The sequence below is a fragment of the Vespula pensylvanica genome, chromosome 18, assembly GCF_014466175.1.
Source record: "Vespula pensylvanica isolate Volc-1 chromosome 18, ASM1446617v1, whole genome shotgun sequence".
NCBI classification, from domain to species: domain Eukaryota; kingdom Metazoa; phylum Arthropoda; class Insecta; order Hymenoptera; family Vespidae; genus Vespula; species Vespula pensylvanica.
Window position 1 is genome coordinate 3,615,017 of NC_057702.1, and position 20,687 is coordinate 3,635,703.

The window sequence follows — 20,687 nt, forward strand, 5'->3', positions numbered from 1 at the left end:
AAAATACAATTTTAACGGGACGCGCTATAACTTAAATGGATATTAATAATAAATAATTAATTTGGACAAGCAAATATATGTGATTAAGAAAAGAAACATTTATCGTAGAAATTTTAATTATGTAAAACAAAAAGAGATGGAAATAATGAAATAAATATTCATTTTTGTCACTTTTTTTACGAACGCACATATATAGACTTTTCGTTGATTTCCATAATTTGAGAAATAGTTGCTAAAAATATTTAATGAATGATCTCTTTTTTTTACGTTTTAAATGTTCGAGAAAAAAAAAATGATTTCTTTCCTAAAAATATTCGGTAAGTATGTTTCCTATTAAAACGTGTCCGTACATTCCAGAATATAATCGGCCAACCGAATATCTATAAACAGATATATAGATATAAACATATATATATATGTACGTACGTACGTATGTATGTATGTATGTATGTATTTCGTTCTTAAACTAAATCTGTCGAGCATATGGAATAACGTAAAGAACGAAATGCGTCTTCTGCGTCTCGTTGTCCTAGCTCAATATAGAAACTGCAGACAGAAAGAGAGAGACCCCTCTAATATGACGATACGAAGGAACGACTAAATATAAATCGTAATATACCATCCTCGGAGGGATCGTTAGGATGCGAGAATCAAATACGGGCATCTAATTTTAGAGTAACTGTCTTCCAACATCCGTTGGAACTCAAACCTCAAACTTCAAAATTATTCGTTCAATCCAATAAATAATTCTAATTAACTTGCTTATTTATACACTCGTAATTTATTTGGACCTGTCGGAAATTTTTATAATAGTTCCGATACACCCTAAAATTAATAAAATCACAAATAAGTACATTCGTAAGTTCATTCGTTCGTTCGTTCATTTCGTTTATTCAATAAATGTCGATAGTGACGACATTTATTTGTTTGTTTGTTCGTTTTTTAATATAAAGACGATAAGACAAAGCGAAAAAGATAGAGACAGAAAACTAAGGGATGATAATACTCGCTCGACTATATTGCGCACGTGCGTGCAGGCACACACATACAAACACAAAAAAAGAGAGAGACAAAATCATACGTGTGTGGTAGCACGAACATGTGCCTGCTATTGTTATCGACAGACAATGTGACTAGGAAACGCAAGTGAACGTACGTACGTACGTGAACGTACAACTGATTACAAAGAACTCTTAGGCGTGTTCGAAATCACAGGGTGGTGTCCAATATACCCACATACGTACATACACATATATACATAGACTCAAAGTTGTGTATGTGTATATATATATATATATATATATATATATATATATATAGCGACGCGTGGAATAATCGATATAATAACGAGCTGCTCGAAGGTACCCTGTTCGTTGACTCTCGACATCACTGGCGTACAAACCTTTAAATCCTAATCTCCTATTAACGAAAATTATTTCTTATCTCGTGTTGATCTCTGTTCACGATTAAGAAAAAAAAAAAAAAAAAAAAGAACAAAAAAAGTTACTCAACGTGGTCGAATTCTTATTGAATCTAAAAAGAAAAGAAGAAAAGAATTCGGAAGGCTCGAAGATAATTTTCTTAGGAAAAAAATAAATAAAAAATTGATAATAATAATAGGGTGAAAAGAAAGAAGGAGAAGAAGAAAAAGAAGAAGAAGAAGAGGAAAGGTCGAAAACGAACATTTCCCTATGAAGAGAAGATTCTTCAGCCCTCCGTTAACGTTTTCTCTTCAAGAAAAGGGCGAAATAATCGTCCTGGAATATATCGGCCAACCGAAGAATTTATTCACCCTCGAGGTTCGTAAGAAAAAGTATTAACGGAGTCCTACGACAATGTACGGTGGCACGAGCCAAGTCGAGGGTTGGAATCGTAGCACGTTTTCGGGGGTACATAGTTAGGTACAGGGGTGGCGCGTATTGAACTGCACTGTGCCAGGTGGTAGCTGCCGCCCCATGTGTGCTCATATGTCTGTCCCCCCCACCCTCTCTGTCTCTGTCTCTCTCTCTATCTCTCGCTCTCGCTTTATCGACAAGTAAGTAACGTTGGTACATCGGCTTTATCTCTCTGTATATGTAAGTTCAATGTTTGTATTTGGGACACCATGGAAGTGTATGTCGTGTCGTTTGTACGTTTATCATCCGAGGATCGCGATTTTAGAAGAGGTTAGCAACGAGGAACGTAAAGCAGTTATTTCTTTTTTTTTTTTTTTTTCTATTTTCTGCGGAAACCGACGCACATTCCCGATCAAAAATTTGAGCTTGTAAACTTGAGAGAATGTTCGAAAGTAAGAAGAAAATAAAGAGAAAAATTGTTAAGTATTGTTATGTATGAACGATAGACGTTAATCGGCATCCTAGTTAATATTAATCGTAAAAAAGGCAACTGTGACATTTTTTGTCATAAGTTAAGAAAAAAAAAAAAAAAGAGAGAAAAAAGGAGAAGAGAGGAGAGAGAGAAAGAGAGTGCACACGTGGGTGCACGATATCGATTGACGGACCGGTCTAACGGGCGCGTGCCACCGTTACGAACGGCGGACTACATACCCGTATGACACGCCATCCGTGAGATATTCTTTTTAACTGTGTATGTGCTCTCGTCTATGGTCGATGCGTTTCGCACGCGCGCAACGTGCCGTTGCTAAGCCACCCGTTCAACGATCAAACGAAAACGAACGCAGAGATTAAAGACCAAAATCGACATCGAAAAACAATTTACGCGATGGACAAATGGATAAACATTTTTAAATGAATATTTTTTCTTTTTTCCTCTCTTGTTTATCGAAACGAATTTCATTTCCGTAAATTATTCGTTGACGAGTGTATAAATAGAGTATATAAGTCGTAATTGAACGTTCAATGTCCGTTCCGAGCGAATCCACAGCGGAACGAAAAAGTTTGTCGTTTGGGTTCGCGACACACAGGGTCCGGTATCAGGTAACACCAGGTAATGATCGAGGAAGCTACGCAAGGAAGATGGAGAGGATGCGGAGTTCGGGGGATAGGGGGTTTGGGGGCTGGGGGTGGGGATTTACGAACGATCAAGTAAGGTAAGGGACCACGGGATCAAGGAAGGAAACCGTGTGCGCCATGTGTTATACATTTGAAACGGAACCGCACAGGTGCAACCTACCCCACCGTGACCGTCGACCGCGATCAACAATATTAACATTCTAATTTCTTCGCAGGTATTTCTTTACGTATTTATTTATTTTTGTTCACTTTATATATATATATATATATATATATATATATATATATATATACGCATATATGTGTGTATATGTATGCGCGCGTACATGTACGTACGTATGTATGTTGTAAATATGTATGTATGTATGTATGTATGTATGTATGTATGTATGTATGTATGTATGTATGTATGTATGTATGTATGTATGTATGTATGTATGTATGTATGTATGTATGTATGTATGTATGTATGTATGTATGTATGTATGTATGTATGTATGTATGTATGTATGTATGTATGTATGTATGTATGTATGTATGTATGTATTTGCAAATTGCACATTACTTTTGTATAATAATACTGAATAACTGGATTCAAAATAGAATATTTTAATATAGTATCAAGTTCGTGCCTTTTTAAAAATGTAAAAATTCATCTAAGGAATTAAAAAAAAAAAAGAAGGGAAGATTTTTAATTTAAATATAATAATACTTTAAAAATATTTTTTGAAAATTCTATTTTCAAAAAGTCCGACGTTACATTAAAAAAAAAAAACATAAAGAAGTATAGAATTGTTTTACATGTAAATAATCTAACTTAAATTTTACTAACCTTGTTTTACTCAAAACTATGTTTTTCAAATCGGTGCCAACGATATTTTGAAGATTAATTAACGAATCGATTTCAATTATTCTCACATCGTTGTCTAAGTCATGATCATACAGAAAATTATTTAATTGTCGTAGTTTTTTCTTTAAACATTAAAAAACTTTCAAAATTTTAGAAAAACTATTGAAATTTTTTATCGATATTCAAATTCTTTCGGTTACTCAAATTTCTTTTTATTAAAGGATTAAAAATTAAAAAAAAGATTAAAAATCGACTTCGTAAACTGATTTTTTTCGTTTGTTAATATACTTCAAGGCCTCTTTGGTTATTATCATTTTTTATAATATCCTGAAGAGATATTATTGACATACAAAATGAAACTGTTTAGATATGGTTAACTTCAAAAATTGTTCGAAAAGATATCCTTCAAATAGAATCACACGTGCTCAACAATTTTTTATAAAATAGATTAGACATGTGCAAGAAAGGAATATCATAAAAACAATATTTTTTATAAACCAACTGGTATATAACAATCATTTTTATAAACCAACTTTTTTATAAACCTCTAAAGTGGAATATTTTAAATATATTATTTAAAAGATTGCACTTGGGCATCGTTAATTTCAAAAAGATAACAAATTGTTTTAATTTGTTGAAAAAAACATTTATCAAATAGAAAACACTAAAACGCGTGTTTAACAATCTTTCATTGATAAATTAAATTAGTGTAAAAAAAAGTTTACCAAAGAAAAATATAATAAAAACAAAAATATCTTTTCTTTTAAATCATCCAAATGAAACTATTCTAACCCTTAACGAAACTATTCTAAAGAGATATTATTTAAAAAATTTCACTTGGGCATCGTTAACTTAAAAAAAAAAAAAAAAAAAAAAGAAGAAAAAGAAAAAGAAGAAGAAGGAATAAGAAAAAAAAAATAAAGAATTGTTCTACGTAAAAAAGAATTCCTTTTATGTAAAAAATATCGCTCGTGTCAAATAGCGAACGATTTCACAGTTAAAACGTGTTTAACAATATTTCATTGATAATGTAAATAAGTGTCGTGCCAAAAAAAGAAAAAAAAAAAAAAAGAAAGAAAAAAGAATCATAAAAAAGCCCTAGCTTTGGACCACCTTTAGATGTATGTAACCCCCTTAACGGACGAAAATATCGATCAAATGGGACCATAGTATAAACCACATGAAGAATCCCTTCAAGTAGCATATCACCATACACAGACTCCCACGTCCAACGGTCGCGTGCCGTCGCTCGTGCAGGAAACTTCTTCTCTCTCTCTCTCTCTTTCTGTCTGTCTGTCTGTCTGTCTGTCTTTCTCTTTCTCTATCTATCTATCTATCTCTATCTATCTCCCTCTCTCTCTCTCTTTCATTTCTTCAGTAGGGTGAAAACGCACAGCCGTTGTATGTTATTCGCGAACCCTTCAGGGATGATGGGATGATTCACGACGGCGCATTAACGCGGAACATTAACTATGGAGCTACGAACTCGGATAACGAGTCATTGTTACACCCCTTTTTTCTATCGGTGTACGATAATGAGCTAAGCATTGTCCCTTGTCCCTATCTGACCATAGTCAGACAACGTCACGCCAGGTAGACATACATACTTATTTACGTCCATACCTAGAAGGATCCTCGAGATATATTCGATTAAATTAACGCTGCATAAAGCTCCTGGAAAATTAACGAACGAAACCAATATATAATAGTCCAAATGGATTTTATATGATAAATATGCTTCGGACTGTTCTCTTTTTTCCTTTTTTTCTTTTATTTTTCTTCTCTCTCTCTCTCTCTCTCTCTCTCTCTCTCTTCCTCTTTTTCTATGTATTTAGATATCTCGTTAACTGAATAATGTATTCAATAATGTAAATAAATAATAAGTAAGATTTAATTAGATAAGAGGGAGGGAGCTGTGATAATTAATTTAAGTAATGTATATCGATGGTTAGGAATATTGAAAGAAAGATATACGCCATATGGTGTTGCATGTGAACGTACAACATATCGATTAAATTGTTATATACGTGGTACGTAATGTGCACCATAAAACGAAGATCACTATATTATCCTATGCGAATTGCGATAGGTCGAGAATAAAATATAACTAAAACCTAAACTAAAAGAACATCAAGATTCCTTTTCAATATGAAAATTCGAACTGTATATAATATATAATATATAATATATATAAAACAATAATAATGATAATAATAATAATAATCGAGATATTAAAAACATGATTCAATTAAAAATTCCATTTCACGATCGACTTATTCGTTATCGCAAGATTTAAAGGATATTTTTTTGGTATTCGAAGTGAATTTTTTTGTATTTTTTAATTTTTTTTTTTTTTTTTTTTTTTTTTTGGTAGTGGTCAATCCATAAAATACGTATTAAGAAAAAAAAAAAAAGAAGATAAAAGATTTACGTTAACGGCGAATAAATTCTCGCATAATCATTTTTTCGAACGGTAAAAAGCACACCCGTTAATTTACATCTGCGATTAATCTGTATAATGATTTGCACTTTGTACAGCATTTTCTAAAGAACTCTGATTTTTGTTATATACCTATACGTTATATATAAGTACGTACTTACATTCGTAGATACATACATACATACATATATACATACATATAGACATATATCTAAACATATATATATAGGTACGTACTTACATCCGTACATACATACATACATACATATATACATATATACATACATATAAACATATATATATATATATATCGCACATTCGTTTAATTATTACGAAGACGAAGGCGCACGGTACGAAGATGAAATAATAGAAGAAGAAATGTGACGGGGTTTAAGGGTAAGAGAGAAAGGGTAGGGAAAGAGGATAAAACAACGGGGCGAGAAACGTTTGCGCGAGACGTAAATTGAGAAGAATGTTCTGTAAATACATATATCTACGTAAGTATAAGCACGTATAGGTACGTATAAAAAACATAAAAGAATCTTATATGAACGCTATTATACTTATATATAATATAAAGATCTGAAGACAGATAGATAAATAGAGAGAGAGAGAGAGAGAGAGAGAAAGAGAGAGAGATAAAGAATATTTGATAACGAAGATGAAAAAGACGTGTAACGGCTATTCTCAGAAAAAGAGAGAGAGAGAGAGAGAGAAAGAAAGAAAGAAAAAAAAAGTTTGACCAACGAAAAGTTGAATTCGTGTGAATGTACTTCGGATGTAACGACCACGGTGAATTTGTAATAAAGTATTATATTATGTACATAAGTACGCTTGCTCCTCGGTTACTCGAAATGATCCTTGCTATTTGTAAAAGCAAGAACGTACGAGAGAAAAAGAGAGAGAGAGATGTGGTACAAGAAACAAGATGAGAGACCAGACGAGAAGACCAGTGTCGTGTGTAAGTACGAGAAAACAGGCACTAGGTGGGATGGGATGGGATAGGATGGGATGGGATAGTATGGTATGGGATGGGATGAAATGGGATGAAATGGGGTGAAATAGGGTGAAGGGTGAGGGGTGAGGGGGAGAGGTTACTTGTACCTACGTACCAACCATTAATAGTTCGGTGACTGGAACTCTCCCTTTTTATTCTTTTTTCGTTAGATCCCTCTTTCTCTCTTCTTCGTTTTCTTAAAACCAATCTCTCTCTCTTTCTTTCTCTCACTTCGTCGTTCTTTCTCAGTAGTGTCACCCTCTTCTTTCCTTCTTGTCCCGTCTCTTTAGTTTCCTTACATCACTTACCCTCTCTCTCTCTCTCTCTCTCTCTGTCTCTCCCTTAGGCTTACCCCGTGTTCACCTTTTGAGTCCCCGCGTTTCGGTGGCATTAGTGAGAAAGAGAAAACGAGATGTATACCAAGAAGACGAAGAAGATGAAGGAGAAGAAGAAGAAGAAGAAGAAGGAGGAAGAAGAGAAGAAAAAGAAGAAGAAGAAGAAGAGGGGTGAATTGTGGCAGCCGACACGCGCTCAACGAATTTTTCACCCAACGGATATCTAAGGGAAGGCATTATTAAACCTCCCCATAAACGTGAACGAACGATCAACGGCGAATCTTTCATTTTATTTCATTTTATTTCATTTCATTTTGACGAACATCGATTATTTAGAATTCTGTTGATAATAGAGATTATCTTATATGTATTAAGATCGTACAATGTTCGAGATCTACTTAGATAATCATATTTTTTTTTTAAGTATGATAATTCACGAACGTGAAACGTACGATCTATGTTCATTTCATTTTGACCGAGATCGATTATTTAGAAATGTTTAGATAATAGAAATTATCTTAAATGAATTAAGATTGTAGAATGTTCAAGATTTATTTAGATAATTAACGATTAATATTATCATACTTTATGAAGTACGATAATTTACGAACGTGAAACGAACGATCAATTTTTCACTTCATATTAACGGACGTAATCAATCAGAAATATCTAGATATTTCTAAAAAGATTATTAAACAAATAAAAATCATTCAATGAGTTAGAGATCTATAACTAACGATAACTAACGATTGATCATACTTTTTAAATATCATCTTAGAACGATCATTACATGATTCTGTTTAATACAGATACATACACGCACGTACATACTATGTAAAAAATATTAAAAAATGTAAACAATATTAAAAAACATTATGATTATTTTTATGTATATTTTTTCTCTCTATCTTTCTCTTTCTTATCTTTATTCCATTCCTTCCGACCGACGAAAGGTTCGTTAAGGTAAAATTTATTCGCAATGTTGAGAGAAATAAAAGAATGAAAGAAGAGAAAAGAAAGAGAGATAGATGTATATATAGAAAGAGAAAGAGTGAGAGAGAATGAGAGTGAGTGAAAAAAGACTCGATTAGTAATTCGGTCTGTGACCGTTAAAGGTTGCCTAAGTGCAAGCCTCCATATTCCAAAATGTTGCGCGACCTGCCTTACCGGCCCTACAGGATATGTTAATATGTCCCGTAGAAGACCCCAAGGTCCTGAAAACCCTTTACGTCTCTTCATCCCCCTCCCTCTTTATTTCTCCCTCCTTCTCTCTCTCTCTCTCTCTCTCTCTCTCTCTCTCTCTCTCTCTCTCTCTCGTTTTCCCTTCGCCCTTTTGCTCTCTCTTTCTGTCTCTGTGTTCCTTAGAGCACTCTCTTACTCGAAGATATTTAAATTTTAAATCCCGATCGGAAAGCCATCGGCCGAAAAAAGGTTGGCGCTTCTCTTTTCGGCCGTTCCGATTTTTCTTTTTTTTTTCTTTCTTTCTTTCTTTTTTTTTTTTTTTCTTTTGTTGTTTTCTTTTTTTGTTACCTTTATCGCCGGTGTCCTGCCCCGTCGCTTATATTGTCCTATACGTTTACGTACGTAAGTTATACAATTGCATTCACATGTGTGTGTGTGTGTGTGTATGAGCGCGTAATATATAATATATATTATATTTGTATGATATATATATATATATATAGTTTTATATTATGTAATTATATATTTTATATTATAAAAATAAATTTATATTGTATAATATATATTTCTTCCAAATATATATATATATATATATATATATATATAAATACATATTTGCAAATAAATTTCTTCTCAAATAAAATTCTTTATCGTAAAAAATTTCGAATCAACGAAACTCGAGTTTCGGATAGTTTCGTATCTTTTCTTTCTTCCTTCTTTTCTATTTCTTTTTTTTGTTTAAATCGATAAAATTTTTCGGATCGATTCGTCGCAACTGTCGTTCCCGTATGGGAACAATTCGTACGTGAACGATGGGAAAGTAAGGTAAGAAGAAAAAAGGGGAAGGGGATAGTAAAGGGGAAATGAGGGAGGTGGGGGGTTACAAAAGAGGATTCCATCGTAACTCTCGTCATCATATATATCGATAAGCAAGTACGTACGATGATAATGATAGTCATTAGTATCTTCAGTCGAGATGATTAATCGATCGGTGATCGAAATTTCGTAGAAATTAAAAATCATATTCCGTAAATGAAATCTTTATTACATACGATACGAGATTATAAGCGAACGAAAGTTAAAATGTATTAAAAAAAATCGATAATTAAATGAAATAGATATTTAGCCGTCTAAGGCTAAGTAATTCTCGCGTGCAAAACAGGTGCATTTCCACCTTACGGTCACGGTTTCCATTCTTTTTTTTTTTTTCTTTTTCATTACGAGTATACGTTTTCCGTTGGACGTTACCCGTACCAGTAGTAGTATTAACATCGATTACTATAGTTCACCGAGGCGAGACCCTTCTTTTCCCCACCTTCTTTCTCGTGTCGAGGGAAATGAACGAATGAATTTCAAGTAATTACGTATATACTTGCTTACATACTTTCGCAAACGTAGAAAATATTACGAATTAATAATAAATGTTTGAAAAAAATATATATATATGTATAAAATAATAAAATACGATAGAATAAATACGTAGAAGCCATTAGGAATTATTAACGAATGTTTGAACAAAAATAAAGAAATAAATAAAATAATAAAATACGATAGAATAGATACGTAGAAGCCATTGCGAATTAATAACGAATGTTCGAAAAAAAAAATAAATAAATAAATGAAATGATAAAATACAATGATCGTACGTAAATATTTATTGCGAAAAATTGTTTTCTTTTTTTTTTTTTTTTTATTTTTTTTCCGTTTTCTTTTTCCCTTTTTTTCTTCCAGACAAAACATTTTACGAGTGATAAAATTGCAGCATACGTAAGTCAACATCTAGGTTTTACCCTTTAGCAAAGTGCAACGTATTTCCGGGGCAACGAACGAGAACGAAGAGAACATGTGGCAGAATACCTTGTCGATACTACGATAATAGAAAAACTTTCGCCAATAGAAATCGTATTAAAGGGGGATTACGTAAATAAAATAAATCAAATTGAAAATTCGAAAAAAAAGATGGATTTTTTCTTAATATTTCTATTCAATAATAATGTATTTATATCGTTCGTAAATATTATTTGAAAAATTTTTCTTAAGAAGTTCGAAATAATTGACTAGTCGTGAATTTACTAGCCGTTTCTATACCGTATTCGATATTGATATGAAAATTAAAGATTAAAACCTGTTTTATTCAAAATTATGTCTTTCTAATTCAATGTGCCAATGATATTTTGAATAAAATTGAATACAATTTTTTATTTTTATCATTTAGTTCTCATATCATTGTACGATCTTTGTCGTGGTATGAAAATATTTTTAAAAATCATAGTTCTTTTTTCTTCTTAATCCTTAAAAAAAGACGGATATTTTTAATTAATAAACGCATAGTAAATTCAATCATTCAATTTCTTTTATTAAATCAAAGATATTAAAAATCATCTTGATCAGTGAAAAATTGTTTTTTTTTTTCTAACGTAATTTAAGGCCTTCTTGGTCTTTTTGATTTTACTCGATATTCGTATTATCAAAGTATTATTAAATTTTTAAATGGTTTGGTATTATTAAATTTAAATGATTCGACATCGATAACACAAAGAATTGTTTTAATTTTTATGTTGCGAAAAATATTTCTTAGATTAGCACATATATTTAATGATTTTTTATTAATAAAATAAATCGTATTTAAAAAAGAAAAAAATTCCTGAAATTATTTTTTCTTGAACGGTCTAAATGTACGCAACTCTTTAAATAACAGATACGATTTCAAATGAATTAGATTTCATTAGGACACACATTCATAAAATGAGAGATATTGATTGGATAAAATATATATTTACAATATAAAATAAAATACAATTATCATGTAATGATAAATAATAATGTTTCTATTCCCACCCCATTCTTTAAAAATCATGAATCGAGAAAGTACACGTTAAAATGAGAGATGTTGATTGCATGAAATATATATTTATAATATAAAGTAAAAAATACAATTATTATGCAATGTTAAGTAATAATGTTGACTCTGCCCATTTCTTAAAAATCATGAATCGAAAAAGCATACGTTACAATAAAAGACGTTGATTGGATGAAATAAATATTGATAATATAAAATTAAAAAAACACAATTATGTAATGACAAATAATAATGTCTTTCTATCTCAAAAATTAAGAATAAAACACACGATAAAGTGAGAGACGTTAATTTGATAAAATATCTAATGAAATATATATTTACAATATAAAATAAAAAATACAATTATTGTGTAATGACAAATATTAATATCTCTATCCCCACCTCATTCCTTAAAAACCATGAATCGAGAAAGCACACGTTAAAATAAGAGATGTTGATTGAATGTAATATATATTTATAATATAAAATAAGAACTGCAATTATTAGTTAACGACAAGCAATAATATCGACCTTCTTAATTTCTTAAAAACCACGAATCGAGAAAGCTCGCGTTAAAATAAAAGATAAAATATATAACGATATATATGTGTATATATATATATATATATATATATATTTACAATAAAAAATAAAAAATACAATTATTACATAATGACGAATGGTAATATTCACTATCTCTACCTCATTCCTTAAAAACCATGAATGGAGAAAGCACACGTTAAAATGAGAGATGTTCATTGAATGCAATATATATTTATAATATAAAATAAGAACTGCAATTATTAGTTAACGACAAGCAATAATACCGACCCTCCTAATTTCTTAAAAACCACGAATCGAGAAAGCTCGCGTTAAAATAAAAGATAAAATATATAACGATATATATGTGTATATATATATATATTTACAATAAAAAATAAAAAATACAATTATTACATAATGACAAATAGTAATATCACTACCCCCACCCAACTCCAAAATCGCGAGCCGAGCAAGCATACCCAGATGGGTGTCCCGTCGCGATAGGGAGAAACGCGCGAATCTGAGACTTTTTGCGAGCGAACAGCTGATCTCTTAACGGTCTTCGTATTACGGGGGTAGGTCAGTGCCCTTCGAGCGAGAGAGACGGCCGTGCATGTGCGAAAGGAAGAAGACTATACGTAGAGCGTGCCGTTCACCAATACGACGAATAGAGTAAAGAAAAGAGAGGGGAAGAGAGAGAGAGAGAGAGAGAGAGAGAGAGAGAGAGAGACAGAGAGAGAGAGAGAAAGAGAAAGAGAACAACACAGGGCTGGGCTCCCGCCAGGGCAAAAGAGGGCACCAACCCAACCAGCCTACCAGTCAGTCAACCAGCCAGCCAGCCAGCCAGCCAGCCAGCCAGCCAACCAACCAACCAACCAGCCAACCAGCCAGCCATCCAGCCAGGCCAGCCAGTCAGCCACCCGACGAAAAGGCAGGTGAGCACCTGGTCTAAAAGTTCGGCACGAGCTACTACTTGCCTCTTGGTTACGAAGGGGTGCTCAACGGTCCTCCTGCTAGTACACACACAATCGTTTATTTCGTCTCAAGATGGGCGCCAATAAATACAAGAGACCGTACTTTTGCTATCGACACGGCTTCGAGGGTTCAAAGGCAAGCTGCTTTCGATTACATCTCTCTCTCTCTCTCTCTCTCTCTCTCTCTCTCTCTCTCTCTCTCTCTCTCTTTCCTTTCCTTTTTCTCTTTCTTTCTCTTTCTCTCTCTCTCTCTCTTTCTTTCTCTTTCTCTCTCTTTTGCCTTTCCTTCCTAACCTATCTTTTTCTAAACAATGAACTAAACAGCCCTCCTTTCTTCGTTATACCCAACAATCCGACGTATTCCGCGAATTAGTTTAACGTCAAGGCGACGTGCCAATTCGATCGACATTTCATACTTTTCGTGATTAATATCTTAATCGATAAATGAATTAAGTAATATTTCATTTGTTAATTTGGTATTAAAAATTTGTTTTCTTTGTAATCTCGATTTGAGGATGCATAGGTATATTGGATATTATTTTATAATTAATATATTTCAATGTCAATAATAACATTATATCGTTCATCTCTTTTGCTGCAAATAAAACGAAGATAATAATTATAATTATAATTATAATTATAATAAAAAGAAATGAAAACTAAGTATTCAATAGTCGAATTAGAATTGAATTTAACCATACGTCTCAAGTCGAATGAGAACCACGAGGTACTTAAAGACGACGTTCGAGGAGTTCAAAGCCGTAGCAGACATCCCCGGACTCCTCAAGGACGGGGAAATCCCTGTCACCCCATACCATCCCGTTTCTTCCCTGAGATACACGCCTCTCGTAGACCAGACCTGACGTTACCTCGTTACTTTGTTATTCCTATTCTCCTATCATCTTTCATTAAACAAATTTGACTTATTTTTATTTTCAACGTATTTACGCTATATACAAAAATACCGATAACGGTATTTTACGATACAATTTGTTTATCCTTTTATCTGACATTAATGTTCGAAATGATTACAATTATTACAAAATGATTGTTTCACTCGATCGGAATTTCACTGATCAATAACTTTCAAAGGTCGAACCAATTGAAAAGAAAATTGAATTATAGGTCATAGATTTAAAAAAAAAAGTAAAATAGTAATAATAATAATAATAATAATAATAATAATAATAATAATAATAATAATAATAATAATAATAATAATAATTTTCGATATAATCTTCGAAGTATGTTCTATTGGACAAAAAAAAGTTTAACCTTTGCAGATTCGTTAAAAAAAAAAAAAAAAGAGAGAAAGAAAGAAAATTAAAAAATAAAAAATGAAAAAAAATGTTCAAGCGAAAAAGTGTGATTATTAAAAAGACTTACCCAGACGCAGATTTGAATTGTTCGTATCACTTTCCATACATTCTTTCAACGATATCGTAGACTTATCGAAATCACGAATCATACTAGATACCGGCGAAACTATCTGCAGTGACACATCCTGAACCTTTTCCGGAGAATTCTCTTCGACCTCGGTGATTTTCATTAACGGACCGATTCTACGCACCTGTGACATTGTTCTTCACCTATGTGTCTCGTTATCTGTAAATAAAAAAAAAGGACGAACCATTTTTATCAAATAAACTATGAAAAACGTAGAAAAGAAAAAAAATCTGTTCGAAAATAGTATTAAATAACGTCGTACAAACAATATTAAAAATTACGTGGGTGATTAAATGTTGACGAAAAAAATAAATAAATAAATAAAAACGACCAAAAAAAGATCAACAACAAATATTATCCGTATTTTTTAACAGATATTATTCATATTGTTATTCATATTTTTTTCTCTTTTTTTTTAAATATTATTCATATTATCGTTCATATTTCTTTTCAAATATTATTCATATTATTATTCATATTTCTTTTTTCATGTAACTTCTCATATACCTAATAAACAAATTAATAATAATATATATATATACACACACACACACACACACACACGTGTACGTTTGTACGTATGTATGTACTGTATGTGTGTGTGTATATATATACATATTTTATTTGTTTCTATTATTTATAAATTTTCAAATATTTAATAAGATCGAACATTAAACCGACATTGCCATGAAAATTTCTTTTAATAACAAACAAACGTATACAAATCTTTGAAAAAGTAAGAGAACAACGAGCCACTCTATTGGTTCGACGAAGGCCTATAGTACACATATATATAAGATAGAAGTATCAGCTGATTAATCGCAATAGCAAACACGTCGTCGCCCGAGAGATATATCTCTCTCAATGTCAAAAGGGACGGACGGTTACAAACGTTTCTAAGCAATACTCTCTACGACTTACTGTATTTTTTACGAAGTAGTAACTGTCCAATCGCGATAATTGTAGTGCGATCGTGTACGATCGTACGATCTTTCGTGCCGACGATATTCACGTTAATAACGAGTACGAGTCACGTTAATAAATCTATTCAATTAATAACATACAATTTATTTAATTAAATTCATTAAAGAACGTAAGTAATAATTTACTGGAATCAATAATACATCCATAATGATATACAATAATTACACAGTTTCGATTTCTTTCAACAAGCATGACATACGACAACACAACGAAAAAGAAGAAGAAGAAGAAAAAGAAGAAAAAGAGAGAAGGAGGAGGAGGAAGCAATATGATCGTTTGAGAACGTGATCCGTGAGAAACAAGAGAGAAAAAGAGAGAAAAAAGGTAAAAACAAAATGGTTTGTCGAACGATCGACCGATCAAAAGGGAGAAAAAAAATGGCGGACGAGATTTCACAAACGTAGCGATCTCTCCGTATCTCTCTCTTTTTCTCTCTCTTTCTCTCCTTGTCTCGTTCACGACAAATGACAATGGCGATTACGATTAATGAATTCAATGATGATAAGGAATTCGTGATCGTGATTATTATCGTGGATCGTACGCGACGATCCTCACTCGATCGCACCTCGACATAAACTGACCGACGAACGTCCGTTCTCGTTCTGTTCTCTTCTTATGGAAGAAGGAAGGCCTCTAGTACCACAGTGTGAGCGCATATTTGCGATAAACAAAGCACCAACGACGACGTCGACGAAAACGACGACGACGACAACGACAACGACAACGACAACGACGTCGACGACGAGGACGACGAGGACGATGACGACCTCGAGACACAGAAGAGAGAGAGAGGAAAGGAAAGAAAAAAGAGAGAAGAAAAAGGAGAAAAAAAAAGAAAAAGGGAAGAAGCGAGAGAGGACATATCGAGGGAGGCGGAGGTGGGAAGGGTGAAGGAGGAGGATGAGTGGGGGGCGTAGGAAGACGGATAAGTTCGTGAGCGAGAGCTCATAGGTTCGTGTGTGTGTGAGAGAGAGAGACAGATAGAATGAAAGAGAGAGAGAGAGAGAGAGAGAGAGAGAGACAAGGACCGAATGTCGCCGTCTGGTGTATTATGGGGGGTCCAGACCCTTCGTAACAGTCGCTACTTTCGTGTGTAATCCTATATATATATGTAACATATATATATATATATATATATATACATACCCACACATAAATATATAAGAGACTTCGCCCACGATATTGCGAACGGTCCGTTACTCGGTTAGTCGAGCGACTCGAGAATAGTGACGCGAGTGATCTCTTGTATTATATATTCTGTATTATATATATACGCGTGTGCGCTTGTGTGCAATACGTATAATATACACAACGTGCGCGCGTAAGTATATATGCATATATTTACGAATGTGTTTATGTATATATATATATATATATGTATGTATGTATGTATGTATGTATGTATGTATGTATGTATGTATGTATGTATGTATGTATGTATGTATGTATGTATGTATGTATGTATGTATGTATGTATGTATGTATGTATGTATGTATGTATGTATGTATGTATGTATGTATGTATGTATGTATGTATGTATGTATGTATGTATGTATGTATGTATGTATGTATGTATGTATGTATGGATGGATGCATGTATGTATATATGGATGCATGTATGTATGTATGTATGTACATATGTATGATGTATGTATGTATGATGTATGTATGATGTATGTATGATGTATGTATGTATGATGTATGTATGATGTATGTATGATGTATGCATGTATGATGTATGTATGATGTATGTATGATGTATGTATAATATATACGTATGTATATGTATGTATGATATCTACGTATATGCATGTGTGTGTATATATATGTATGTATAATACGTATGTATATGCGTTTATATATATGTGTGTATAGAATGTATGTATATGTTGTGTATGTATGTGTGTATGATATGTATATATTTTATGTATGTATGTATGATATGTATATATGTTATGTATAAATATATATGTATATATATGATATGTTTGTATGTATAATGGTGCGTGCGTGTTATATGTCATCTCGTCTAACCTAAGAGAAACTTTACAGCTTCCTCCCTTACCCTTCACTACCTGCTCGCCGATTGGGTTGCCTATCCTTAAGGAGATTTGAATTTCCAGCTGTGCGTGCTTACTGTATATGCGTGTATGATGCGTCTTGCGTGCGTGTGTATATGATGTTTGTACGTTCATGTGTATTACGTGTGACATACGCGTAGTTTGATCCTCTCTTTCGTGTCGCAATCGTCGTTAAAATTTATTACGATCAAAAACTTGCTGAAAAGGAAAATTTTTTTAACGAGATTATTCGAGTAATTGTTCTACGTTGGATGATATATTTTATCTTTTTGTTTTTTCTTCCTCTTTTTTTTTATGAAGATAAGAAAAAGTGATAGAAAAAATAATACAGTAGTATCGGATATTTTCTTTTTTTTTTTTTTTTTTTAACAAAGATAAAGAAAAAGTGATAAAAAAAAAAAATGGTATGATATTATCAGATCTTACGAGATGAAATATTAAAATAAATATAAAAAATTTTAAATACAAAATGGACGAGATACGTGTTAGAATTGTGACGTTTATATTTGAAAATTCGGCTTCGAAATCGACATCGGTTAATATCTATTAATAAGAAATTGCTAAGAAGGAAGTAACACGCAATTTGTCCTACGTAGTGACTCGTACTGTTTATAAAGAGATTTTTGTATTTCCGCCGGTATTTTTGTATTTAAGTCGGTAAAGTACACAAGTGATATTTACGGTTGGTCTTTTAAATTGTGCAACGTTCAATGGCTCCATAACATGCAGCAAGCGTACCAATGAAATTTAATCTTCGAGGAATAATTTAAAAAAAAAGAAAAAAGAAAAAGGAAAGAAAGAAAACACCCCCGACAGCAAAAAATATTTGGCTTCTCGGTTGTCATAGGAAAGTTATTGTATCATCTCGTACGCTCGTGATGATGATGATGACGATGCTCGTTGACCCGTCGAATTATATAGATCAAATTTCATGTACATACATATATACTGGGTGATTATAAATTAAGATGCCAGTTGAATATCTTCTTTGTTAGAAGCGATAGAAAAAAAAAAAGAAATGTATGTATGTATGTATGTATATATGTATGTATGTATATTAGGAAAAGTTTCATGATCTCATGTGTGAAATATGTTAACAGTACGAAATAAAACACCCGGTTGATTGTACTAACTTCCGGTTAAACCCGGAAGTATAATGATCTCTTAATTTTTCTTACGGAACGTCGTGTAATTATTATTATTATTTTTTTTTTTTTAATTAATAAATTAGTTATTTCAATCAATTATCTCGGAAAAAATTATTAAACTATGAAATTTAGAAGAATTACAAGCGAAAATTGTAAACGTTCGTTAATGAAATAACATCTAAAAAATGTTGAAAAAATTAATTTACGAAGAAATATAATCAATAGATATTGATCGTGTTGCGTACGAAGAAATAATTGAAACTTTGCACATTAATTGAATTTTAACGAACTTACTATTTTCTTTCTTTCTTTTTTTTTTTTTTTTAATTATAATCCTAAAATTATATGAAACATATAAAGTCTCGTCAATTGTTAACCACTAGATCTACTTCTTTTCTTGCAAGATAATTCATCAAAGTATACAATTTTAATAAACGAACAAAAAATGCAGTAGTTTCATGAAAAAAAAAAAAAAAGAGACTAAAAAAAAGACCTAAAAATGATTAAACTTCCGGTTTAAACGGAAGTCGTAAATATTTTATTTCGCACTTTTAATATTATTTTACGTGAGAATGTTTCTTAATATATATTATATAACATATATATTTTTTCTACTATTCTTAATAGACGAGATATTCGACTGGTCTTTAATTTATAATCACCCTATATACATATAAACATGATACACATACACACACACACACACACACACAATTGAATCTCGTATATATGATGACACATTGTGTATCGCTGTTCGGATGTCCCACAAAAAGTGAAATTCGAGAGGTCGTCGAAAATTACTTACGGATCATTTAATAACAATTTTCTATACCGATTATTATTATATATATATATATATATATATATATATATATATATAGCATAAGAAGAGAGGAGTGAAGAGATGAAGAAGAAGAAGAAGAAGATGGGGGAGGGGGAATTATCAAACACATCTAAGCCTGATAAAGCTTAACCTATAATGACGTAACATACATATATACATATATGTATCAACTATATCGCGAGTCACGATTTACGAGAGAAGATAATTTTAAGAAAGTCGAAATTAGAGAAATCGACCTGCCCTTTCGAGCATCGAACGTTCATACATATTTACTAATATCAGATTAATCCATTAACCTTAAATAAAAAAAAAAAAATATCATAGCCGTTAATATAAGTTGATCGTACAACATTGTTTCAATGGGTTATGTTACAGTATTTGATCTAATTAATAATTGATATGCATCGAAACATTCAGTTAGAAAGTAAAACAATTTGTTTGAAATTTATCTAACGTTGCAATGAATAAATAAGTAAATGAAAAAAAATATATATATATATTATATATATACATACATACATATATATGCATATATATATATACATATGTATGTATACATATATATTCTGTTTCGAGAAAGAAAAATAGAACAATAATGATGCTTACCTAGACGAGATGATATCACGACGTTAGAATCCTGTTTGATGACCAATAGAGTTAACATGACCAATAAGAGAGATCGATCATTCGATATTATTACGTTGGAAGCTAATTCCAATATGACAATGAATTTGTTAAACCCTCCATAACGCATACGTTTCAAATATAAATCGTTTATCTATAAGGAATAAATACGGGGATCACGGTACGTGCGCGCGCCAAAAACAGTGGCGCTCTCTGTCGGTCGGAAATACGACACCAATCGGAAATACGTAATCATTAAAAGGAACGAATCATCGTTTAGTAGATAAATTTGTTGTCTTGATTTAAACACATAAACGCGTATCCGAATAATAAAAAATAAATAATATATCAATAAATATAACAAATCGTCCGTCCAAATATTGAAAATATTATGTTTTTACTAAACATTTGATAGCATTAAATTAAT

The 20,687-nt window shown here is 31.9% G+C and overlaps 1 protein-coding gene across 5 annotated transcripts in view; it reads right to left on the minus strand.

Moving 5' to 3' along the window:
- The window catches only part of LOC122635575 (M-phase inducer phosphatase-like), a 92,735-nt gene extending 72,140 nt beyond the window's left edge, over nt 1-20,595 (minus strand). The window contains exons 1-3 of one of the 5 annotated variants that reach the window (XM_043825951.1): nt 20,243-20,595; nt 17,639-17,842; nt 14,519-14,737 (exon numbers count right to left, since the gene is read on the minus strand). In XM_043825951.1, the coding sequence (XP_043681886.1) occupies nt 14,519-14,711 (193 nt within the window). In that variant the 5' untranslated portion in view covers nt 14,712-14,737; nt 17,639-17,842; nt 20,243-20,595. Of the gene's footprint in view, nt 1-14,518; nt 14,738-15,499; nt 15,623-15,727; nt 15,857-17,628; nt 17,843-18,325; nt 18,342-20,242 lie in introns of those variants that run through there. The other 4 variants (XM_043825946.1, XM_043825949.1, XM_043825948.1 and 1 more) reach the window with 4 other exon arrangements.
- Between the last annotated feature and the right edge of the window lie 92 nt (nt 20,596-20,687).